Source organism: Hyperolius riggenbachi, chromosome 6, assembly GCF_040937935.1.
Source record: "Hyperolius riggenbachi isolate aHypRig1 chromosome 6, aHypRig1.pri, whole genome shotgun sequence".
Classification (NCBI taxonomy): domain Eukaryota; kingdom Metazoa; phylum Chordata; class Amphibia; order Anura; family Hyperoliidae; genus Hyperolius; species Hyperolius riggenbachi.
In genome coordinates this window covers 203,559,396-203,580,245 of record NC_090651.1, presented here as the reverse complement: position 1 = coordinate 203,580,245, position 20,850 = coordinate 203,559,396, and the positions used below count along the sequence as shown (strand labels likewise).

At 43.1% G+C, this 20,850-nt stretch overlaps 1 protein-coding gene across 2 annotated transcripts in view; it reads left to right on the top strand.

The window, feature by feature from the left end:
• The window catches only part of LOC137521284 (cryptochrome-1-like), a 110,352-nt gene that overhangs the window by 54,311 nt on the left and 35,191 nt on the right, over positions 1-20,850 (top strand). For both annotated transcript variants that reach the window (XM_068240319.1, XM_068240317.1), the window contains exons 3-5: positions 1,963-2,157; positions 15,102-15,220; positions 19,063-19,217. In XM_068240319.1, the coding sequence (XP_068096420.1) occupies positions 1,963-2,157; positions 15,102-15,220; positions 19,063-19,217 (469 nt within the window). The remainder of the gene's footprint in view (positions 1-1,962; positions 2,158-15,101; positions 15,221-19,062; positions 19,218-20,850) is intronic.

Here is a 20,850-nt window from a genome sequence, read left to right as displayed (position 1 = left end):
TAGTTCATGTCGACTCAGGAAATCTTGGCATATACTTATAACACTGAGAGCACACTTGTCAGAATCGTGCAACAAAAATGCGCACCACCTCACTGGACATTTTGTGATTTGAAAAGCTCCTACTAATGTTGTGCTATGGGTTTTTTTTTTTTTTTCAAGTGGGATCACACACATAGCATTACATTAGCAAGAGCTTTTCAAATCACAAGTGCTTAGAAAAGCACTGCTAGTGGGTTCCGGGCTTGAATCATATTTTGCTGTTATCCAAAAATTTGCAAATCATGGAAATCGTTTTCGGCACTCTGCATTTGCATTCTCTACAAATGCCCATGAAATCGCCAATGCAAGTGTGCTCTCCACCAGGGATGCTCATCCGGATATCCGGTTAACCCGGATATCCGAACTTTTTTTCAGCTATCCGAATCGGATTCCGGATTTCTCAGCAAATCCGGATAGCAATCCGCGGATATTTGGTCGCATACCCGGATATCCGGATCCGAATACTGTAACTAAGGAGATAACGTCCTGGAGCCAATCAGAGGGCTCCCAGCAGAAGCCCTAGCAACCAATCACAGAGGGGAACCCTGACTAGCCCCACCTGACCTCATTGAGCCAATCAGAGGGCTCCCAGCCTAAACCCTGGCACCTAATCACAGAAAGGAACACTGGCCAGCCCCCCTGTATAATGAGGGCTGCCATGATGAGACATATCATCTTGCTGAATGCTCACTGAGAGACATGCTCCAGTGCTGGTGGCCTAGTAGGAGCTGTACACAGATAAACCTGAAGCTGTTCTGTGATTAACCCCTTCACTATCACTACACTATTGTTAAATCATTAATTAGCTTGATGTCATTTGAGTTACAGTCAGTGTGTGTGCTGCTATGTTTCTGTGTGTGTGTGCTGTGCACAGACCAGGCCAGCTGCTGCCTGCTGGCCAGCTATTAGCCTTAGGTATAGGTTAGGTTAGGGATTAGGGGATAGGATTACTGTGTTATTGTGTAGTTAGTACTGCAGTCAGTGCTAGTAGTTGTTAGAGTAGTAGTACTACTGTTAGCTTTCTACAGAACTGCTGTGCTGTGAGTAGTGCCAGTGTGACAGTTAGTGTGTACTAGTGTATTCTCCTCTGCTGTCTGACTGGCACTTGCCATGTGCCACGTCCGGCATGCTCCTGGCACACGTTACACCTGCTGCTGCTGCATTGCCCTGCTCCTGCTGCCTGTGCAGCTCCTACCGCCACGCCAGGGTGCCACAGGCCACTGATACCACCTATATCTAACCCAAAACACAATTGCTATGTAGTTTTTCGGAGGTGTCTCGGCTGAAAATTGTCATATCCCAGTTGTGCGGTTGGACTTTGGACACAATGTGGGCTGCACGAAAGCTGTCTGGAACCTAGGCTTAATGTTAATTGACAGCCATTTATTTATTTTATTGGGGGGGGGGGTAATTTTAACATTATCAATTAGTGTTCTCTTTTAAAAAATGACGCTACATGCCTCATTTACCCTTTTTTTTTTTTTTTTTTTTTTTTTGTAAAGGGTACTTCCGGTTTTTCTATCCGGATATCCGAATCTGCCCGGATAATGCATTGGGATATCCGCATGAACGCGGATATCTGAAAGTTCGGATTTGGATATCTGGGTATCCGGATCAATTCGGATTTTGAAAAGTGGTATACGAGCACCCCTGCTCTCAACCTAATGCCTAGCCTATTCCCATTTCTGAGTTGTAACGGATAATGTTTAACTCGCTGTATGTTTTTTTTTTTTTTTTTTTTTTTTTTTTTTTTCTTATTAATGTCTATATCCAGTCTCCATTGCAATTCACACACCTTTTTAATGTGTGTTTTTTATGCAGTGCTTGTAGTGTGACTCTAGCCTTAATCTGAGGGATAGAAATGCACTTCTGCAATTGCTTGTGTTCCTGCAACTCAACATTGGTTGATTATGTTCTTCTCAGACTGTTTGTGGTCAGGGGGAAGCCTGCAGAAGTCTTCCCTGTGCTTTTCAAGAAGTGGAAGGTAACTCGTCTGACGTTTGAAGTAGATACGGAGCCGTATTCAAAGCAGCGTGATTCCGAGGTGGAAAGACTGGCCGCTGAGTACAATGTGGAGGTTATTCAGAAGGTCTCAAACACCTTATATGATGTAGAAAGGTGAGTTCTCAATTGTGTATTAGGCTTGGTTCATGTCTCATCAGATTCCTGCCATGCATGGTGACAACAGATGCACTGACACAGTCCATAGCACAGACAAGCGCTGTAAAAACCGTGCAGGAGATTTGGGCGCAACCAGGGCCACATAGGTCGTAATAGGAATTACAGCTATAGTGGCACTCGGTGCATAATTTGGGCACCGTCAAAAAAAAAAAAAAAAATTACTTTTTGCTGCTGCAATACAGCAGTCACCATATTTAAAAAATCAGATATACATATGTAACTGTGACTGTATACATTGGAATCTTTTATATACGAGTAAGAATACTCTTTAAAGCTAAAGTGAACCCATATTTAAAAGTCAGATACTCACCTAAGGAGAGGGAAGGCTCGGTCCTAATGAGCCTTCACTCTCCTCTGCCGGTGCCCTCGGTGCTGCGCTGGCTCCCCCGTTCGCATCCGCCGCCGCGGGGCCTTCGGAAGTCTTTGGGAGCCGAGTCCTCCCGAAGACAGGCAGCTCCATACTGCGCACGTGCGAGTGCATCATAGAGGGTGTGTGCAGTGTAGAGCGGCCCGTCTTCGGGAGCACTCGGGCTCCCGAAGCATTTCTGAAGCCTCCCTTCGGCCGGAAAACAGCGGTATTTGACCGAAACGGTCGAATATCGCTACGGGGGAGCCAGCGCAACGACGAGGATCGGGAGAGGGGATGCTCTATGGGACCCAGAGCCTCCCTCTCCTTAGGTGAGTATCTGACTTTATTTAAATATGGGTTCCCATTAGCTTTAAGAATAAAACCTGAAGAGTTCTTGCGACACTAGTGGGGATGGTCGATGATGTGCAAATTCTGATTTGATGCAGGTTTATGAAAACTTTGCATGCAAATTTTTTTATATAGCTTGACAACCAAGCTGCATAAATTTACCTCTGCGCAATTTGATTGGTCCATTTTTCAAGCTGCATACCTTATTTCCCGGAGTATAAGGTGCACCTTTTATCCCCTGTCTTATACAACAAAAGTAGGGAATCCCCAAGTTACGAACGCCCGCCGATAAGGACCGCAACCCGCCCCCACGTTGGGGACGTTGTGTGTGTGCACGCACGCACACACACTCTTCTCAAAAAATTAGCATACTGTGATAAAGTTCATTATTTTCTGTAATGTACTGATAAACATTAGACTTTCATATATTTTAGATTCATTACACACAACTGAAGTAGTTCAAGCCTTTTATTGTTTTAATATTGATTATTTTGGCATACAGCTAAAAAAAATTAGCATATCATGAAAAGGTTCTCTAAACGAGCTATTAACCAATTCATCTGACTCAACTAATTAACTCTAAACACCTACAAAAGATTCCTGAGGCTTTTAATAACTCCCAGCCTGGTTCATTATTCAAAACCGCAATCATGGGTAAAGGTGCGTACACACATGCGACTATAGTCGTTTGAAACGATCGTTCCCCGATCAATTCAAACGAGGATCGTTTGAAAAAAAGCAGCTAACGACTATTAAGTCTAACGACGGACGAGCTAGATCGTTCAAAACGAACAATCTAGCTTGGCGGATTTTTCCCAACGACGATCGTTTGCAAAAGTAGCACATTGTTGGAAACTGTCGTTCGTACTAGGCTTGACATGCGCATTTCACTATTTCTCCATGGAACTTTTCATTTTTATGCGCAAGCGCAATAGTTGCTTTATGTGATGTAACGTTCGTTTTAACGATCAGATCGTTACACACCTTTTAAAACTAACTTTACTTAGGTCGTTCTTTCTTCAATTAAAAGTTCGTTCATCGTTCATAACGAGCGATCGTTGTCGCATGTGTGTACGTAGCATAAGACTGCCGACCTGACTGCTGTCCAGAAGGCCATCATTGACACCCTCAAGCAAGAGGGTAAGACACAGAAATAAATTTCTGAACGAATAGGCTGTGCTGTATTAAGGCACCTCAGTGGGAAGTCTGTGAAGGAAAAAGTGTGGCAGAAAACGCTGCACAACGAGAAGAGGTGACCGGACCCTGAGAAAGATTGTGGAGAAGGACCGATTCCAGACCTTGGGGGACCTGCGGAAGCAGTGGACTGAGTCTGGAGTAGAAACACCCAGAGCCACCGTGTACAGGCGTGTGCAGGAAATGGGCTACAATAAATTTGGACAAAAATTTATATAGAAATGTTACTTTATTTGAAAAATGCCAGCACAGAAAGTTAAAAAAAATCTTTTTTTTTTTTTTTTTTTTTTTTTTACAAAATTCATTTTTTTTTTTTGATGAATATATTAAAAACTAAAAATCACAGCAGCAATCAAATAGCACCAAAAGAAAGCCTGTATTAGTGACAAGAAAAGGAGGTGAAATTCATTTAGATAGTAGATTGTATGACCGAGCAATAAACCGTTAAAGCTGCAGTGGTCTGAATGGAAAAAAAGTGTCTGGTCCTTAAGGGCCCGTTTCCACTGTTGCGACGCGATTTCGCCAGCATCCCGACGCTTGTAAAAACGCATGCGGATGCGTTTCCGCATGCGTTTTTACCCGCGATTTCGCGTGCGATTTCGCATGGCAGGGTGCCATGCGAAATTAACCATGACTCTGCCAGGGCAAAATAACATTGAAAAAGGTGCGAAATCGCACGCGAATCGCAGGTAAAAACGCATGTAAAAAACGCATGCGTTTTTCCTATTAAATACATTAGCGGCGATTCGCATGGATTCCCGACGCAGGCGAATTCTGTGGGTCCCGTCGTGCAGATTTGGCCCGCCGCCAAATCGCTCCCGCATGCCGCACATATGGAAACAGCCCCGGCCACTTCAATGTACCAAGCGAATCCGCATGTCGGCGCCGCATGCGGATTCGCTATGGTGGAAACGAGCCCTAAGGGGTTTTATGACTGCAGTCCTTAAGTGATTAAAGAGACACTAAAGCGAAAAACATTTTCTGATATAATGAATTGGTTGTGTAGTACGGATAATTACTAGAGCATTAGTAGCAGCAAAAAAAAAATAAATTTTTTTTTTTACAGAACAGGCAGTGAACTTTTGACCTGTCCTGAACTGTAAAAGAAAAAACAATACAATTAAGATAACAGCCTTCAGAACACAGAGCTCTCAACAACTTTGAAAGTCACAGAGCTCATTGGCAATTTGCATAGATAACTAGAGTTTATTAACTCTTCCTGTACTGGAAACAAATATTAGACTTGCGTCTCTGCTCCTAATGCTTTATTTCTTAGCTGTACTACACCTACAAATCATATCATATTTTTTTTTTTCGCTTCAGTGTCTCTAAGTTACCGCACGCAATAGCGTCCTGCGCTATCAGTGCAGGACGCTATTGCGGGCTGGAACGCAAAGAAAGGTACACGTGGCTCAGGGTGTGCAGTTGACGTCCATTTACAGGTTGATGGTAACGAAACTAGCTGGTGGAGGGAAAACTGAGGATCATGGAGGACCGGCGCGGGACAGGAAGGCTGCAAGGGGCTGGCAGAAGCCCCAGGTATGTGAAACTGTTTTTTTTTTTTTTAAGTTCTTCAGTTCCGCTTTTAAATTATCATTTGATTGTATACAGATAACTCTAAATTAATGAAAAAAAACCTATTCCCTAATGTAACCACCATAAACCAAGGACAAAAGTATCCCAGACTTTGCAAGAGCAATATTAATGTATTGACATAATCAATGCAGGTCTTTGAACACCCATCAAAGGCTAATCCATTGATAAATGACAAAAAACAACCAATTTAGACTTTAACCAAACCCGAAGCGAACACAAAAAAAAAAAAACAACAAAAAAAACTAACCTATGAAGAAGGTATCTGGAAATTCCAGAAGCTTTACAAGTCCTCTAGACCAGTGTTTCTCAACATTTTATTGCTAAGTACCCCTTTTAAAACCTTGTGCTCACCAAGTACCCCCTAGCATAGTACACATTATTACAAGTACCCCTTGACAAATATATATTTAATCGTAGTACATGATGATTGGTTGTAAACTATTTCCAAGCATTTATTATTGCTTTTAATTAGCTAAAATACTAATTTGGTGCAGTTTAAATAAGATTTATCATTTTCTAAAACTCTAAATTTGTTATTCTTGGTTAAGTATATCAAGTCAGAGTACCCCCAGGAACCATCAGAAGTACCCCCTGGGGTACGTGTACCGCACGTTGAGAACCTAGGCTCTAGACTACCGCCGCTGCCTGCGCTCCTCTTTTAGATCACGGCTAGGCTTCCCGCTGTACACGAACACAGCCATATTGCATCTGCAAGAGTAAGACTGCACAGAGCACGGAGCAGCTCGTACACGGTAGGGATTGTGGCCACCTGAACAAGGTGTTGTCAGATATGTTCAGAGGGTTCACATGTGGCAATGGTCGACAAGGCAGACATGGGAAGTCTCTGGAGCATCCAGAGGCTTTCCTCTACCTAGGTATGAGGGCTCGTTTCCACTATTGCGGTGCTGAATCGCCTAGATTCCACCGCTGATGAAATCGCATGCGAATGCGATTCCGCATGCGTTTTGCCGCGAATTCGCATAGGTGAGGGTATATGCGATTTTAACCATGTCACTGCCTGTGTGAATTTACATTGGTACCTATGCGAATTCGCGGCAAAAAACGCATGGGGAAAACGCATGCGATTTCCCTATTAAATACATTATGTGCGATTTGCCTGCATTCCACACGCAGGCGAATTCTGCAGGGTGTTCCGTGCAGATTTTCTCTGCACAATAAAACGCTCCCGCAGACGCATAAGTGGAAACAGGCCCATTCACTTATATTGTCTATGCGAATCCGCATACGCATGCGGATTCGCGATAGTGGAAACGGGGCCTGAATCTCACTTTTTGTTTTTCACTTTGGGTCCACCTTAATAACTTTGTGTAAACCAAGGTACTTATTATTTTTTTTTTTTTTTTCCTTGAGACACCAGAAAAATTGTAGTGGTCCCCATCCCCGATATTGCATTCCCTGGTGTCTAGTGATCCTCCTTTCCTCCCCCATACTGCATACCTGGTGTCTAGTAGTGTCCCCCCCCCCCCCCCCCCCCCTCTCTCCACCAAACAGCATACCTGTGGCTAGTGGTCGTCCCCCCCCCCCCTTCCCTCCCTCCATCATACAGCCTAAGGGCTCTTTTTTCCACTATGAAATTGCGATCTCAATTGCGTTTCAATTTCCACCATGCGATTAAACTACTATACTCAGTATAGTAGAGCTCAATCGCAATCGCATCCAAAACAAGGCTGGACGACGATTGCGCTTAGAGCTGGTCCACACTAGGTCCGGAAACGTATCCGTGGCTGCGTTTTTCAAACCTGATGAAAAACGGAGTCCCGGATACTAATCTTTAAAATAGCAGCTAGCCTCACCCAAGTAAAAAACGGATCTGTCTGCGTTTGCGGGGATCCGTTTTCAAAACCTGAACGGAAGGTCCGGACCTGCTGCATTTTCACGCAACGGATCAGGACCACGGATACACGCAGGGGTAGTGAAAGCAATGAGAAAACGCATCTCCAGCTCCACAGGCAAAAAACTGATGTGAAAACGGATAGCCTGAGCTTTATGATTGGCCCAAAAAATCCTCCCACTCCTTCCTAATGATAGAGACGTTTTCTGTCAGGGAAAAACCTGAACGGAAACTAATACAAAACTGATGCAAAATTGATGCACTTTCATCAGTTTGCAGTACGGTGGGTACTTCCCCTGATCCGGACTGCAGTGTCCGTCCTGCAACCGGGTCTAGTGTGGACCCAGCCTTAGACCAAGATCGCATTGCATTCGGATCGCACTAATGGAAATTGCTGCTGCGGTTTCTATTAGTTAAATGTACTTTGCGATTAGAATCGAATTGCAGGGTAGGGGAAAAAGGCCCTAAGGGTCCTTTTCCACTGCAAAACTTTTGACCACTTTTGATCAGTTTTTTTTTTTTTTTTTTTTTTTTTTTTTTTTAATGCGCTTGCGTTTTTCATTTTTCTAATTGGCAAGTGTTGTCTTGATTTTTGAAAATAGATACTGGTGGTTAAATTGAGGCAAAACTCATTTCTATGCGTTTTTCATGCAATCCTATACTATACATTGAAACGCAAAACACATCATAATCGCACAGACATGCATTTGCATTTTTAAACAGGCTGCACTTAAAGTGAACCAGAGACGAAGCACCCTCATGCATTTTGCCATATAGATCAGTGGGAACATTAGAGAAAAACACCTACCCTGCTCTCTGTTTCATTCTTCACTGCACAGCTTGCTTTTTAGCAGCCCTGATAAAATCCCCAACTGAGCATTCAGTCTGGCTTTGCTCAGGAATCACTATAGCTGAGTCTGTGTTTTCTGGTGTCTTTTCAAGCCCAAGCCTGCCCTCTTGTGGCTCTGCTCAGGAATCATTATAGCAAAGACAGATTGAATGCTCATTCAGGGATTTTATTAAGGCTGCTAAGAAGCAAGCTGAACAATGAAGAATGAAACAGAGCAGGGTAGGGGTTTTCTCTAATGTTCCCACTGATGTATATGGCAAAATATGAGGGTGCTTCGTCTCTGGTTCACTTTAACTCTCCTGGCGGTCTATTAGAAACCGCCAGGGGGCAGCGCAGCACTATTTTTAATTATTATTATTATTATTATTATTATTATTATTATTATTTTTTTTTTAATTATGTAGCGAGCCTAGGGCTCGCTACATGATAGCCGCTGTTAGAAGCAAGTAGAAAAGCAGTTGGCACTGCAGCAGTATGTAGTCAGCATGGAAGGGGATTAGGCAGGTAAAACACACCTCACCCACAGTGTTGTAACTTGCGTGCTCTGATCCAAGGGAAGTACATACATGGAAGAAGGAGAAGGAGCAGGAATGATCGGCACTGCAATGTACATTTATTCTTCAAAAAGTGAGGCACAGTCCGAATGCATAAATACAAAACAGTAGTGCAGCATACATGGACATCCCTGCCTTAATTTAAACCTATCCCTCCATTGGCATCCAATGCATGCAATAGCATTTTGCAGCCATCTAATAAGTTTGGTCTGCAAAGGATGCCATATGAGGGAGGTGAGGCCACTACCAGGAAGTTTTGGTGGAACACATATGCATTCCACTGTGCTATTTGCTGCCTTTAAAGGAAGTAGGCGGATTTTGCAGGCGTGGACACGCCTAATGCCGTCCTTAGGGCCTATTTAAACCTGGATAGTGGGAGTTTGCCCTCCAGCCTCCGTAGAAGCGCGTTACAGCGCGAAACGGCCGGCAGGCGAGCAGTGCCCAGCACCCACCGTCATCATCACACCTCTGAGCACCGGTATGTCCATGTATGCTGCACTACTGTTTTGTATTTATGCATTCGGACTGTGCCTCACTTTTTGAAGAATAAATGTACATTGCAGTGCCGATCATTCCTGCTCCTTCTCCTTCTTCCATGATAGCCGCTGTACAGCGGCATCCCCCCGCTCGCTTCGATCGCCTCCGGCGATCTTTGATCAGGAAATCCCATTCAAAGAACGGGATTTCCTAAAGGGCGTGTTGCAAAAAAAAAAAATTATGCAAATCGGCCCAACAGGGCCTGAGAAATCCTCCTGCGTGGCATAGCCCAAGCTCAGCTCGGGCTTACCGCCAGGAAGGTTAAGAATCCACAAACGCATGCATTTTGTGTTTTTGGGAAAAACCTAGTTAGTGGAAAAGGTCCCTAAGGGCTCTTTCACATTAGGGCAGATTTTCTGCGTTTAAACGCAATGGGTAAAGTTTGCATTACCCAAGGTAAAATGAAAGTCCATAGACTTTCATTTTAGCTTTCACATATAACGCTGCGTTTTTGTGCGTTGCGTTACGACGCACCCAGGCGCAGTATTTCGGCCGACGCTAGCTTTGTGCGTTACAATGTTAGTCAATGTAAAATGCACACTATGCGCATTTTTAAACCGTTAACGCAGGCAATCAGTCCCAGAATGCGACAGGAACAATGTGGAAAGTTAAAAAAGAAAAAGAAAAAAAAATTACCTGCGTTTTCCTATGTGCTGTAACGCATTGAAAATGCATTAAAAACGCACACTCACTGCAGTGCAACGCATATTAAAATGCATACAACAAAACATATGCTTTCAGCGTTCTCCAACGCCAGCTCTGATGTGAAAGAGCCCTAACTGGTGTTTATCCCTCATACAGGGTATGGCCTCACTTGCCTCCCCTATACAGTATAACCTGGTGTCTAGCAGTCCTCCTCCCTCTCCCATGAAGTGTTCCCTGGTTGTTTTGTGAGTGCAGAAGGCACAGAGAATCCAGGTGCAGCCTTGGATCAGGTGAGGTTGTTATTCCTCCACCTCCGCTGCCAATACTATATTGGAGTGGGAGAGAGGACCACTAGATATTGGGAATGATTAATGAGATCACCCCCTAATAATAATTTCTCCTTGCATTCAAATATTATGTAAATGTTATGGAACTTGAACTTAGACCAATAAAAATTGAGAGGAAGTTATACTGATTGGTCCAGTTTCAAGCTGCATTTGCTATACGTGAAATTTGAATGCAAGGAGACCTGATTTGCATCTTATTGATCATCCCTACTAGGCACCAGGTAAAGCTTTAAGGAGCAAATACATTTCAGTTTATACTCTAGATAAAATGACATTACCTGGATCTAACATTTTTTTCCCCTCATTCTTTATACTAAATTTGTCCCTCATAAGACTTTTATTTTAGAGGACTCGGGGCAGCCAGGCAACATGCCTTGTTTAAAAAGGAATGGAAGCCTCCATATCCCTCTTAGTTCAGGTGTGCTTAAGGCTCAACACACACCATACAATCTTGGTTGTTCAATCTTACCACTTTCATGTAGTGTAAGAGCTTATCCAATCAATCATTCAAGGTATTTTCAATCTGTTGGCCCTTATACTACATAGATTTGGTAAATCTGTACAACCAAGATTGTATGGTGTGTGTTGAGCTTAAGGGTCTGTTTCCACTACACGCAGATTGGATGCAGAAAAACTGACTCCAATGAATGCCTATGGGCCTGTTTCCGCTAAACGCAATGTTTCTGATGCAGATTTTCCCATAGGCATTCATTGGAGTCAGTTTTTCTGCATCCATTTTGGATCCAATTTGTGTGTAGTGGAAACAGGCCCTTAAACTAGGAGATCTGTATTAGACTGGACCTCATCTACTTCTGCAATAAATGTGCATTATTTTATTCACTGCCTGCTGTTCTGATACTTCATGAAACACATGCATGATTCTCACTGGCAGCTCAAATATCAACGTGAGGTTGTGGAAGATTTGATTTCTTTTTGTTTCTGCATGGGGCACCTTTCTGAAGGGCTTCAGAGATTATCACTGTAATTACATTAACTGATTATTTCTATGTGTTTATATTGCTCCCAGATACTTCTGCCCCTGGGTTTTCTTTACAACCACAGCAAGAGTACACAGTTTGATGTACAAGTTCCTATCTTCCTGTTTAAGTAATCTGGTGCACAGAATAGAATTTCAGACCCCTAGGCAAAATAAAGCGGTTTTCTACAGTAAAGCCACATACACACGCTCAACGAAAGTCTTTTACTATAAACAACTTTACAAACGAGCATGAATAAGTTGGAAAGATACATCTTGGCGTGCAAACTATTATACACCTAGAACGACTTGACGAACAACTACAAATTTACATATCGTTACTTAAATGGTGAACGACTAATATGTTTTAGAAGAATTTTTTTTTTTTACATAGGAAGGGAGGATGCATATCCAAGACGTGTCAGGATTCTAGATTTATGATTTGCTAGTCTAGGCAGACCTTCTTAACACCTTCCTTCCCTTTACCACATGTCAGCAACTCTATGCAGTGAGTAGAGATGGCCTGAATGGTTCGCATGCGAACAACGCGGTTTTGCGTCGAAGCGCAAACTTTATGCGCGTTCGACTCGCCCCCTATACTACATCATTGGGCTAAACTTTGACCCTTTACATCACAGTCAACAGACACATGGCAGCCAATCAGGCTGCACTCCCTCCAGGAGCCCCCCCCCCCCACCTATACAAGGCAGCAGCGCCTGCCATTTTCTCTCTCTGTGTACTGCTGTATTAGTGAGAGAAGGGAGAGACATTGGAGAGATAGGGAAAGCAATAGCTAGGTCTGTTAGCATGCTCCTTGCTGATATTTGTTGATGAAAAGCACCCCAAAACCGCTCTTTTGAGAGTGTGTGTGGCCGGCCCGCCCACTGACACTGCATATACAGCCCTGTCTATTGCAGATGGCCCTTGCTAATTGCTATACTGTGCCAGGCCCAGCACTTATTGTATTTATAAAGCGCCAACATATTATGCAGCACATTCAGTGCCTAGTGTGACTGCTGCACATTGTAGTATAATACCAGTCACTGCATACCTTTCACTGCATCTGTGACTGCACATTGTATTATACCAGCAATCCGTGCATACCTTTCACTGCACCTGTGTGACTGCACATTGTGTTCTACCAGCTATCAGCCAGGCCGCATATATTTTTATAAAAATGGCGATACCCAAACTGTACCGTGATGTTTACGTAATTAGACAAAGATAATAGAGGGGCCAACATAGGATAAAATTAGTTAAAAACCGTCTAAAAGGAGGGAAATGGGTGGATTTACCTCCCCCAAGTATATAAATGACCAGGCCAAGTTAAGCCGTTAAATATACAACTGTATTTATTTAAAACAATTCTCCAAATATGATGCAACGCGTTTCACGGGCCAACATCCCGCTTCATTAGTCAATTGAGCAAGGAGAACACTGGGGAAAGAAAGGGAAAAAAGGGGGAGACAAAAAGGAAAAAAGATGATAGAAGGTGCTCAGATCATACATCAATAACTTGTCATATTCAAATATAATACTTATAATAAATGGTGTTGAGGTTTAAAAATGTTTGAAATAAATATCGTTGAGGTCCTATGGTAAAATATAATTAGATCAAAAGAAACCTTGTCCAAACTGCTATGACACATAGATCCATTTTAAGAATGCTGAATACCCCAAAACCTATAAATACCCACTCAGTGCGATTCAATTATACCCATACTATATGACATCAAACCAGTAATCAGTAGATCATGCATGGCGGTATATATATATATATATATATATATATATATATATATATATATATATATATATATATATATATATATATATATATATATATATAGTAATACAAAACTTTGGTGCTTACCAATTGTAGGTCAGTAACAGCAAGAGCGCCTCTATGGAGCTGTGGAGCTCTCTATCTGACTGTTATAATGTTGAACTGGCACCAAAACCTCCCGCCGGGCGGGTACTAGTGCCGGGAACGGAAATGACGTAGCGGCAGCACTATGCGTCATGAAAGACGCCTGGCGCTATTGTTGTTCTAGGCCGTGGTAGCAGAATGCGACGGCAGTGTCGCGTCTTTAAGGCGAAAGTACTAAGACTGATGTGAACGTAACGCCGCATCCGCCCAAGACAGGTAACTACATCCGGGAATGCCGGCGCATGCGCATCACTGGAGGCAGGCGCTGTTTCCACCATGTTGGAAGAGGGCTCAATGCCCTATATCTAGTAAACTATGGGTGCTATTTGAAAAGGAGATAAAAGGGGAAAGTATATATAAATAAGGGCAACACCAAGCAAGATAAATCCTTATTTATTTATATATACTTTCCAAAAGTCTGCAGCACTTTGCGTGTGCAAAAGTCCGGCGAGCGGCACTTCAAGTGCTAACCTTAGCCTAACAGTTCGCACGGGTTTGTGAATCAAGCCCCATGTGTCAACCACTGACACACCTGCGGTTACAAAGGCTCTCCTTCACATTATAAAGCAACTGCTCCTGGCAGTTGGGCAGCTAGACGGCGTGGTAATTGCACTGTTTTGCCATTTGAAAGACTAATGATGGTATTATCATAATGCTGAAGATCTTATGCCTAGATACATCACTAAATACACTTTCATAAAAAGGGACTGACAGTTATACTAAAGCTAATATTACATTATCATGTTGTAAACATGGTAAAGCATTGACTGCCTAGCTTTCACCTCTGTCTTCTCCTGGTACATGGTCTCATTCTTGGGATGAATAAAAAAAAACAAAACTCCTGTTTTTAAAGAGAACCTGTAACAAAAAAAACGTCCCCTGGGGGGTACTCGCCTCGGTAGGGCGAAGCCTCAGGGTCCCAATAAGGCTTCCCTCCTCCGCTGTAGCTGCAGACAATCCAGCGCTGGCTCCCCCGAAGTGTCCCGCAATCCGGGCTCGACACGGCTAATATATTTACCTTCCCTGGCTCCAGGTAAATATATTAGCCCCTTTAAAGAAAACCTGTAATGGGAACTTTTTTTTTTTTTTTTTTTTTACTCACCTCGGCTGGGGGCTGATCCTATCGAGGCTTCCCCCGTCCTGTGTTCCACGGCGGTGGCGAAAAAGCTCCTGGAACGGCAGAGATGTAAATATTTACTTTCCCGGCTCCAGCGCAGTATCGGCTTTCCACTCGGAGATGGGCGTAAATAGCCGATCACTGTCGGGCAGCTCTACTGCGCAGGCGCAAGTCTCCTGGACCTGCGTAGAAAAGCGGACCCGATGGAGATCAGCTATTTCCGCTTATCTCTGTACTGGCGCTCAGCGTATTGTTCAGAAATAGCCTTATCAGTCTGCCGACAGCGTGTGCACGTACTACTGTTGGCAGAACGTCTGCCCAGCGGGAGGGTCTGGTGGACCCGTCGTTTGCGGAGGTATGGCGTGTGTACGCGCCTTAAGACCTTACTAAGCACACTGCAATAAAAGGCCCACCAGCTACCTACAATGCTCACACCTATAAAAAGCCACCCCTGCCTTTAGCAGAGGATTTTCTTTTTCAATATTTCAAATGTGTTCCATTGACTTTTTTTCCTTATATAAAATATATTTTTGCACAATTCTTTCCTTTTTTGTGTGTTGTATAACAAGTGTCCTGTGTACTGCAGAGTCATTGCAGAAAACAATGGAAAGCCTCCGCTGACTTATGTCCGCCTGCAGACTGTGCTGGCATTAATAGGACCCCCAAAGCGCCCCTGTAAAGTGCCCACAAAGGAGGATATGAAAGGTGAGGACTGTCTTCTAGTATTATAAGGTGTTGATACCAGCTGCTCTATTTTTATTTAAAGGAAGATAAATACACTCAAAGAATTCAAGGATCTGCATTTAACCTCCTTAGCGGTATGCCGGACACTGTTTCAGGCATTCCGCTCTCTGTCCTTAGGAGTCCCCCAGGATGAATTAATTTGCTCACATGACCACAAAACCTTTAGCTAGCACTAGGCTAGCTAGTACAGGTGTCTGGCATCCCCCGATCGCCTGCGATTCCCCCCGTTTATACATTACCCAGCCTTGATCCAGCGATTGCACAGCTCCGGTCTCTCTATGGGGAGGATCGGTTTTGCGCATGACGTCATGTATGATCCTCCCCATAGAGAAGCCTGGAGCTGTGCGGGGAGGCTGTGCTGATCACTGGATCCAGGCTGGGTAATGTCAGAATCATTTTTATTTCGCCAAGCACGACTGGGTCGTGCCCGGAATTGGACTTGGCATACAGGGCTGAAAAAAACACAAAACACAGTGTAAATGTTAAACAAAACACAATACAATACAAATACAGTTTCGAACACAATTGCGCTACTGCTATAAAATGTTTTTAACTTTGGACTGCCATAGATCATCATCCTGGATGATTTCGCATTCTCATCCCCAGGTTTCCTACATATTGCGTAAGGTGCGTCAATGTAATCGAGTTCTGATCAACCCTGCTTGCGAGGGAGGATTAACAGCGTGTGTAGGGAGTTTATGAATAGAGTTTAGAGAGTTAACAGCAGAGGGGAAGAAGCTGTTCCTGTGCCTTGAGGTCCTGGTGGCGATGGACCTGAACCTTCGGCCTGAACGGAGTCGGCTGAAAAAGCGGTAACCTGGATGAGAGGGATCGCTAGTAATCCTCAGTGCTCTGGAGCGCAGTCTGGAATTGTAGAGGAGGTCCAGAGGGGGGAGTGGTTTCCCGGTTATCCTCTCCGCTGATCTCATCACCCTCTGTAGTTTGTGTCTGTCGCTGGCGGAGGAACCAGCGTACCAGACCAGGATGGAGGAACAGAGTACAGATTCGATTGTGGCGGAATAGAAACTCGTCAGGAGTTTCTGGGACATACCAAACTTCTTCAATTGGCGGAGGAAAAACAGCCTCTGCTGGGCCTTTCTTTTTGTGGATGTGGTGTTGGATTTCCAGGTTAAGTCCTTGGAGATGGTCGTGCCCAAGAGACGTGCACAGGGGACTATTTCCACTTCCAAGCCGTTGGGGGTGGGGGGGGCGGGAGCGCGTTTCCTAAAGTCAACAACCACCTCAACGGTTTTTGCAGTGTTGAGGACCAGGCCATTTTCCCTGCACCATGTATAAACTTGCTGGATCGGGAGGTGCCGAACACCTGTACTAGCTAGCCTAGTGCTAGCTAAAGGTTTTGCAGCCATGTGAGCAAATTAGTGAATCCTGGAGGCACAAACTAATAAAACCTCCCGAGCGTCGTAACGCTTAGGTCAAACTACGGGCATATTCACAGTGGGACGGTGCGTTGTAATGTGACTTTAAAGCCGCAACGCAGCATTACAATGCAAAAAAAAGTGGTAATGTACATTAATGCTGCATTACCATGGCATACAGTAGATACAGTGGTGCATACAGTCAATGAGAAGTATGCCTCTCTGTATCTGTTAACCTCTGCGTTTAGAGGTAACGGACTGCAAGCAGTGAATTACAATAACAATCATAGCATACAATACAATAGCATCATTTACAAAGCAACGTTAAAATCGCACTGTGAATGCTGCATAGGCTTAACATTACCATGCGTTATATCCTGCGTTATAATTACTTTATAACGCAGGACAATAACGTCCCACTGTGAATGCGACCTCATTCATTTGTGATTTGAGCCAATGAAAGCCAGCCACTGTCCACCAATTAGCTGACAGCTGGTTAATTATCCAACAGCTGCAGGCTTTGATGACCGTCTTCCACAGGCTAGTGGAGATTTATGTTACAATCTTCAGGAATCTGTTGTAGCAAATGATTTTCTGATTGGTAATCAACATTTGAATTTGTAATAAATTGGCATTAAATCTGCCTAATCGTTTGTTCTCAGGAAGTGTTGGTGGTTCCTGTCACTTGTCACATTGTTTTGTATAATCATAAGGCGTTACCTGTACTTGGCTCATTGATATGCATTGCCATTTTCAATCCCTTAACAACCCCCAAAAATGTTTTTTTTTTTTTTTTTTTTTTTTTTTTTTGAGGTTTCCAATCGGGCAGCAAAAATAAAAACTGACTCGTACTAAAGTGATATAATACTGACACCTTTTCCTTAGCACATTGCAGAGCACACTAAACAATTCCCATAACAAACTTCATCTGTGGAACTTGCTACCTAATGTCCCTACCACCATGTAGATCTAGGGCTCACTTTTCTTTGGGAGGAGGGGGGAGGGGAACTCAAAGCACACATGAAGTGAGAAGAATATTGAGGCTGACCTTTTTTTTTTCCTTAAACAATGCAAATTGCCTGGCTGTTTTGCTGATTGTCTGCGTTTAATCCTTTTATCCATAGATCTTGAACAAGCATGCATATCGAGTGCTCTTACTGAACTCTGAATAGTTTAGCCACATGCTTGTTACAGGTGTGTGATTCAGACACTGCCTGGCAGCCCTGCTGTTCTTTTTGGCTGCAGTAAAGTGTACCCATTGTGAAAAAGTGCCCAAAATTTGTACTTTCCTAGTTAGAGCAGCACAGAGCTGAATGGGCTTTCTCTCTCTCTCTCTCTCTCTCCCCCCCCCCTCTGAGCTCGAGGTTGCTTTATTGAATGCCACAGGTTTGCTTTAAATGGAAATGACTATGGCAGCCACCAAGTCCCTCTCACTTTAGGTGCCCTTTTAATCGGATGAAATTAATCTCCTGACTGGAATTCGGAACTAGGATTTTGCTGCTGCACGTCAAGAATGCTAAGTCACCATGCTACTGATGGAAGTCCTAAATATTCCTGACACTTTTAGAAAAAAAGGTTCCCTTTATTACGGTTTGTGTCTGTCTATTATTGCTTCTAACGTCCTTTCTTTTCCTTTTTTTTTTTTTTTTTTATTGCTCTTGAACCTGATTGCGTATTTGAGGTGAAACAAGGCAATTTAGAAGCTCTCTCTATAGGGCGCTTTTACACTTGCTGTACAACAAACACTATCAATGGGGCTTTCACATTTAGGGGTTGATTCACTAAACCGTGCTATTTATAGCACAGGTGTTTAATTATTTTGCGCGTGTTAATTTTAGCATGTGCGTAATTTTTTTTCCACATGTACAGCACTACGGTGGGTTTTGACACAATAATTCTCTGTATTAACCAGGCAACATGTGGCAGTGATGCATACTTCCATTGTACTACATGCCTCACTGTATGGTCGCACCGTAACCGTACTGTGTGGTGCGACTTTTTGGCTCAGTTGCAATCTCTTCGTAACCCAATTTACATAATGTGAATTACAAAGGGCCCTTATAGCATGATCAAGCCCCTGGAGAGTAAGGGACTTTTCACACCAGCTGGATTTCATTTTTGAAAAGGCTTGCGATTTTTCAAAAAGCAAGTACAGCAAATCATGGGAATTTACAAATTTTTTTTTCTTTTAAACAGGTAATCTTCGTTCTGCTGCATTTTTCCTATGTTTCGATTGAAGCTAATATAGTGAAAATCTCAAAACAACACTAAATGCAAAATGCATTTGTGTTCTGCGATTTTTTTTTTTTTTTTTTTTTTTTTTTTTTTTTTTGTGTGTGTGAAAGAGCTTTAACAAAGTCTGCTGTGGCTTTGAAGGTTGTGTGTTTAATTCCCATTTGCTCATTCCTCTCATTTCATCCTGTTTAGATTGTTGCACTCCATGGAAGGCTTCATACAATGAGAAGTATGGCGTTCCCACATTAGAAGAGCTGGGACAAGACTCATCTCAGCTTGGACCTCACTTGTATCCAGGTGGGGAGACCGAGGCACTGCGACGGCTGGACCTACACATGAAGAGGACGGTCAGAAAATGTTCTACTTGTAACACAAATAACAGTTTTGTTGTTGGAAAGATGTTGTTCAGCTTAGCTGGCGTATAATGCCAACTAAAAATAATTTTGTTTTACTGTTTTAAAAAAAATAATAATAATTTGTAGGACGCTTCCTGGTATCTAACAGAGATTGATGATTTATGTGTTAATATTATTATCCCCCATTGGGTATTTGTGACGGTAGTTGCTAGATCTCTCTCCATTCTGATCTAATGTTATCAGCGGAGGTCTTTCAATCATTAGGGTCCATTCACACTTGCAAATCGCAAATTGCTAGCGTTTCGCAAAAAAAAAAAATCACCATTCACACTTGCCAATTTTTTTAGCGATCGCGTTTAGCGCTTCTATAACACTGAAACGCGATCGCAGGGAAATCGCCTGAAAATGGTGCAGGCTACGCGTTTGTGTTTAGCGGTTTTGGGCGATTTACGGTGATTAGCGCAAAGGGCCCATAGGGTTTCATTGCACTAGTGCTTTTAAACAGCGCTAGTGTTGGAGCGTTTTGCCGAAATCACGGCAAAACGCTCAAGTGTGAATGGGCCCTTAAGAAGGTTATATATTGGTGAGAGGGAGCTTTTGGTTGGTGCGTTATCTATACATGTCTGTTTAAAAATTAGTAAGGGGCCTACAAAGTTCCTCTTTGCACCCAATTGGTAGTAAAGAAAATGCCTAAATTTGATCGAGATCCAGTGGGACACCACTTAAAGCCCTCTGGAGACTAGAAAGAGAGGTCCAAGCACCACTGGACAGAAGATGGTATGTCTGTGGAACAGTCTCCAGTTTAGATCTCTATGGGAGGAGAAACCCAAAGGGATGGGCAGGTTGTCAAGTAGGGGGACCAGAGGGAAGGGTCAATGTAAGAACATCTATATAATGAGACATTTATATAATGAGTATATAATGAGTATTTTGCACTAGAGCCAGTAATGGATCCTTCAATCCAGAGTATTTGCATATCCAGGGAATGTTATTATAATATTATTGTAATTGGTGTATAGTAATCTCACTTTTCATAGAGACCCATCTTTTATTTTCTAAGTTTTCATGCCAGTCAATAATCTGTGGCAATTATGCTGCCACATTGTAAAGCCTAGGATCTGGAACTGCTAAACCTCCCTTGCTGTGAGAAACAAGCGCTTGAGTCTGGGTTGACGCTCGCTCCATATAAAGTTACGAAACCATTAAGTCACTTTTTTAACCACTTTATCCACCACTTCAGTGTATTTACATCCTCTGTGACTGCATCTAAGCCACGAGCATCTAGATATACGTCTTACGTGATATTGTGGTGAAACCCCTCTCACAGTGGGATATCAGGACCATGGTCCTGACAGTTTTCTATCTGTGAACCTCATTGCATTGGGGGAAATAACAGCTGTTTACAGCTGGGTCCAACTGCCAAAAAAGCAAGCAGCATCTCCTTCCACTGACATCACCTGCCAGCAGTAAAAATGTCACCATGTAGTAAATGTCAGAATGTAAATCAGGGAGAGGGAAGATTTTACAATGGGCAAACACTGACTAAATCATTTATACATAATTATTGTAAAAATGAAGCACTTTTTTATTACATTTTTTTTCACTGGAGTTCCTCTTCAATATC